This window comes from Sinocyclocheilus anshuiensis, unplaced genomic scaffold, assembly GCF_001515605.1.
Source record: "Sinocyclocheilus anshuiensis isolate Anshui unplaced genomic scaffold, SAMN03320099.WGS_v1.1 scaffold1100, whole genome shotgun sequence".
NCBI classification, from domain to species: Eukaryota; Metazoa; Chordata; class Actinopteri; order Cypriniformes; family Cyprinidae; genus Sinocyclocheilus; species Sinocyclocheilus anshuiensis.
Window position 1 is genome coordinate 373,574 of NW_015552633.1, and position 6,000 is coordinate 379,573.

Genomic DNA, 6,000 nt, shown 5'->3' on the forward strand with positions numbered 1-6,000 from the left:
TAATTTATGCCCTTTATGGACCATATTTTAATTAGTCATGGCAATATCTGGCAAAATAAATCTTATTCTGAACCATACAGTGGTGGCCAAAATTGTTAGAACACCTGACAGATCTGAAAATATTGACCTTTTTACCTCCAAAACATTTAATTTCATAATGTTCATGAAACATGCAGATGGTTGCTCTGCACAACAAATATCAGATGAAGTAAGTCATACTGTTTTTATCCACTTTTAACTTTAATATTTGGTATGTCCACCTTTTGCAGCACCTCTCTCTGGCATAGTGTCAATATATTTCCTGAGAACTTCAACACAAATGTTATCCAATGCCTTCTGCAACTCAAGCCAAAGGCTTTCCTTTGAATGTACAATAGATCTGTCCAGTTTATATTCCAACTCACCCCAAATAAATTTTGCATTAAATGAACAGTTCACCCCAAAAAAAGGCGAACATTTATTCACCCTCAGGCCATCCAAGATGTAGATGAGTTTGTTTCTTTATCGGAAAAAGATCTGGAGAAATTCAGCATTAGATCATTTTCTCACCAATAGATCACATGCAGTGAATGGGTGCCGTCAAAATGAGAGTCCAAACAGCTGATAAAAAAATCACAATAATCCACACAACTTCATTCCATCAATTAAAGTGTTGTGAAGTGAAAATCTGCATGTTTGTAAGAAACAAATCCATTTTAATTTTACACTATTGCTTCTGGCCACAATTCCAGTCTATAATCCATAATAACGCTTCCACCAGTGAAAAAGTAGTAAAAATTAAAAAAAGTAAAGTGAAAAAGTAGCAGCTGTTTTTGCTTGTAAACAATGCCTAATCTGTAAACAATGCCTAAATGTTTCTCTCCTGATTCAGACGAGATTACTTTTTCAATGGAGAAAGCAATATTATGGAAAGACTTGTTTCTTACAAAGCTTTTCACTTCTCAGGACATTAATTGATGGACTGGAGTCGTGTGGATTAATTGTGGATTATTGTGATGTTTTTGTCAGCTGTTTGAACTCTCATTCTGACGGCACCCATTCAGCTGCATAGGATTCATTAGTGAGAAAGTGATGTAATGCTAACTTTCTCCAATGAACAAACAAACTCTTCAACTTTTGGGTGAACATCCTTTAATACCGTTTAAGAATATTTTTTTACTGGTGCCATGATGAAGGTTATTTATGTTGTGATTTTACAAGCTATGCCACAACCATTATAACTATCTGGTTAGTAATATACCTCTTCATCCACCGCCTCTAATAATAATATCAGATTCAAATATATATTTAATATACACCTTTAGTGATATTGTGTGAACCTATTTTGTTAAGCGCTGACTCATTACCTGGAGCAAAATGTGTTCTATTCAATATACTGAGGTCTTTCTGATTTGCTGATTATGTTTTGATTACTATTTTAGGAACCTAAACCCTCGATTGTGCTAACCACCACAATACATGCTCTGAATACACTGCCATATTGCAGCCAGCATTTAAGAAAATCAATTCACAGTTATGAATTGGCCTTGTCATAATCTCTCCAGGAGATAATGCATTTTCCAGCACTGTCAGTTGATTTATACAGCAGATGACAAGCCATCCATGAAATATGTAACTCCCTCCAACTGACGGACTACTACAACCAGCACCATGATCAAACTGAGCTTGTGCCAAAAACCTGAGAGACATTAGGCTAAAGATGAATTTATCATACAAGTTATGCACTATATTGGTTTCTGTTTTAATCAGCAGAGTTAATTAAAACTGTTTAGATTTTATTACAGATTTAAATTGCATTGCTATAATGGATCGAGATAAGCATCACTCCATGACAAGATTTATAATTGCGGTGGCTGAATATTTTGCCTTTGTCTGGAAACAAACATCATCTTTATAGAACACATTCCACCCTGCCTACACAATAGAGTGGTTCATCACAATTATTTTATACAAGTCAATATTATGTATGTGCATCTGCATAACACACCCTTAAGCAATGCAAAGCTACAATCAGGCTTCTTGCCTTAAGCCAGTGGGGCTAATGCGTCTAATTTATGACCTCTAGTATTTCTACATAAAATAATTAGGAATCCTGCTCTGGGCCTATTAATCCTTGCAGAATAAGCAGAATGCCTGACCAGCAATCCCTCTTGATTACTGACAAGAAAAAATCTTAATTAGGATTGATTTGCCCTTCCATTTTATTCACCACTTATTCAATAGTTTGCTTCTCAGTAAACCTCAGTTGCACTTTGACAGAGTAATTAAGGGAAATGTACAATTATTTTGTTGTTTTACTGCAATTTTCAGTTTTATCAATGCTAAGAGTATAGTTCAGGAGCATTTTTGTTATTATTTTATCCTCAAAATGTTTAATAAGAGGTTTGATTGGATCCCAGATTTGCTTAAGAAACGGTATGGATGAAGTTTGCCTTAATAATTATTGGCCTGTCTCTAAGCTTTCATTTTTATCAAAACTTTTAGAAAAAGTTGTATACTCACGATTGATCTAATTTTTGAATGTAGCTAATGGCGCTTTTCCACTGCGTGGTACGACTCGGCTCGGTACGGCTCAGTACGGTAGGTTAGAGCATTTGATTGGTATCAGGGGTACTGCTTTAAAATGGTTCAGTTCATATCTTAGAGACGGGTCTTTTTCTGTTGAGTTAGGTATGTTCTCTTCATCTATTGCTCCTATTATCTGTGGAGTACCTCAAGGATCCATCTTAGGTCCACTTCTTTTTACTTTATATATGTGACCTTTGGGAGATATTATTAGGAGGCATAACGTTTCATTTCACTTATATGCTGATGATACTCAGCTGTATCTACCATTGAAAGCTGGCGATTCCATTAAACCCTTATTGGCCTGCCTTGTGGACATTAAAAAGTCTTTGGCCCCCCAAAGTTGAGAAGTGTTGTTATACAGGAGCTTGGCAATCATTTCTCCTCAGTCTCTTCACATGTCAGGAGTCTTGGTGTCACTGAATGAAACTTGCACTGATTGATCTTAAAATATATCAATGTCTTTGTTTTGTCTCAAGGTGAACACCAGTAGTGTTTTTTTCTAAGGCACATTTATAAAAATTACTTAAATGTCCTAATTTAACTATGGCCAAATCCTGGTTCAGTCTAAGCCCTGTCTGTGAAACCAGGCCTTTAGGCTATTTGGACTGAACCTGATCGCTGATGGGGCGAAAAGTTACAAGTTTGGTGGTTTAAAGTCCAGTGGTGTAAATGCATATAAGTAGGCTAATGTTTAAATGGATAGGTCACCCAAAAATGAAAATTCTGTCATTATTTACTCACCCTCATGTTGTTCCAAACCCGTAAGACCTCCGTTCTGGCCTTGATCGTGTAAGGACCCTTGCTGTATGGGAGGGTCAGAGAGCTCCCAGATTCCATCAAAAATATCTTAATTTGTGTTCTGAAGATGAACGGAGGGAGGTCTTACGGGTTTGGAACAACATGAGGGTGAGTAATTAACACAAAATTTTCATTTTTGGGTGAACTATCCCTTTAAATGCAAATTGCCATTTAGGTTCTAACTGACTTGGATTAATCATAAATGCAACAAACTGGATGAAGAAGAAACCAATCAACCATTATTAGTCAAAATGTAATAAATAGCTATATGTGTGCATACATGGCTTTATTAGAATGTTTGAGAGCAATGCCACGCCGAAATGCCAGCAGTGACGTGCTGAAGCTGTTCTGTTGTGACGTAAATGAATCACTGAATCATTTCAACCGGTTCTTTAAAACGAATTGTTCTAAAGAATCGATTCGCGGAAATGGCATGCACTATATCACCCCAGTGACCCCACCTGTCGGATATTCATGGAAAAACACGTACTATTGTTCAGTTATCGCTTGTTTATACTTTGGTTATCTGCCATCATAGACAACAAGCTTTTTAAATAGGTCTATGCATTTGTTTGTTTTTTCAATTAAAATCAGTTTCGAAACGAAACTCCTTTGGTCTCTTGAGTGGAATTGCAAAATCCGAAATATAACAAGGTGACACACGATACAGAAAAATCATCAATTTCCAATTGTCCAAATGTCAAGGTGTCTTATCACTGTATAGGTCCCATAAACTTGACATTTCAAAGTACGGAGTTTGTTGCTAAAACACAAGCTCACTCCGCACTTCCGCGGCTCTAGCCTCGATAACACGCCTCGGTGGGAAAGAAACATATGACGAGTGGCGTCGGGTCTTACGGTTGTCGGTATGACGGGTCTGCCTCACCGCGCGCGATTTTCTCCGGTGGAATGTACAGTCGTGCCGCTTAAGGGTACAGCATAGGGTACAGCTGATGCCCGGAGGGAATAAAGGGAGGTAACCAAACTAGATGAGCCAGATACATTCAGACTATAATGTCAACACATGATCTGCAGCAGTCAAGTTGTCAAAGCGGAGTGAACGCCAGCGTGACTTGCGTTGGCTCAGATCAGGAGGGATTGTACACACAAACTGATAAATCACGGTAGGCTACAAAGTTTCTAAGTTCTTGGAGTTTTTACTACGTTTTCTTACTCATCTTCTCTCACACAAAAACTGCTTTTCCTACTTTTCTCTGTCTCAAACTGACCCTTATCATCATCCGCAGACAACATTATGGAAGTCTGTAGCTTTAAGCGAACAGGTTGAAGTTCTTACCTAATTAGAAGAGCTTGTGTAAATATTGGTTTGCTTAAAGTAAGATGTATCCGATGTAGTTTTACAACAGTTACAAATTCTTTTACAGTCAAAGAATTATAACAAGATGCCAGTGGATTGAACATTGATTCAAGCATTGATCTCTTGTCTGGCACCACCCCAGTTATATAATACCTGTTGTTGCCTTGCACACACACAGAAATGCCTAGCTAAATAATCAAGGATTTAAGATTATAAAAAAACCTTTACGAACATATTTCCTTGACTACATCTCAGTTTAATTGTTTCAGATGATTTTAAACACACCTCCACAATATCTAATGAGGTGTCACTGGTATTAATCTTTTGCTGAATGTCATCCCAACATGCCTCACCATGTTTATGGTAATACTTTAGCTCTTATGCAATTTGTTACACCCACATTGTCTCTTTTTTTTTTATAATAATGATTTTAACAAATGGTAATTTAGCCAAAATTAATATGTTCAGCATTATTAGGAGAAATACAAGAAAGTATTTTCTGTCTACTTGGCAACTACTGTAATCATTTTCTTTGCACATGTAGAGGTGAGACAAAACAAGTGAAATTTCACTCACTGAAAGATCACTGTCATGTGTCGATATACTAAGAAAACATCTATGGGTGTTCCTGTGAAGAATTTTTCTGAAGGGAGTGAACCTTAGTTTTTACTAAGTAGCTGCAGACATGTGGTGTCTGTTGAGAAAAACACTCTCCAGCTCTCTGTACTGTATTGTAGCAGTATTGTAATGCCGAAGCTTGATTAGTTTTCAGAATGTAAGTGAACACGAGAAGAAACATCCTGGACCACTGGCTCAGCACATCCTCAACAAGAAAGATTTAGAAACTAGAACTACTGCTTCTTCACCACCATCATTGCAGTTAACAGGCCAGCAGAAAAGCAGCAGAGGTGAGTTTGTATGACTGGATTATCTGATACATTTGTTTTCAGACACAAACTTTGGGACATAACAGCTTATCATAAATGCATTAAATTCTGACTAAAAGTTTATTTTTATGACATGCATGTAATGTCATATAAAGCATGCGTATATGCATATGTGTAACACTTCTCAACTGATCAGATTTGCAGATCAGGCAAATAATACTTCTCAGATCTAAGGAAGACCTCAGTAGGACATCTGAGGAGCAGAGGAAATCTGCCAGATTCATTTCCACCATCTCTATCAGTTTTCCCAATATAAGAAACAAAAAAGACACAGCGGAGGAAAAAACACTGAAAACTACAACTAACCTGTGAGTTTGATTTTCTTCTTTTTTTACATTTTCACACTGTTGTTGGGGGGGGGGGGGGGGG

General features: G+C 37.2%; 1 protein-coding gene across 1 annotated transcript in view; it reads left to right on the forward strand.

Moving 5' to 3' along the window:
* Window positions 1–4,234: 4,234 nt before the first annotated feature.
* LOC107666622 (uncharacterized) overlaps window positions 4,235–6,000 on the forward strand; it is a 9,899-nt gene continuing 8,133 nt past the window's right edge. Inside the window, exons 1-3 of the mRNA XM_016458042.1 lie at window positions 4,235–4,490; window positions 5,450–5,592; window positions 5,768–5,939. Coding sequence (XP_016313528.1) covers window positions 4,381–4,490; window positions 5,450–5,592; window positions 5,768–5,939 — 425 coding nt within the window. The 5' untranslated portion in view covers window positions 4,235–4,380. The remainder of the gene's footprint in view (window positions 4,491–5,449; window positions 5,593–5,767; window positions 5,940–6,000) is intronic.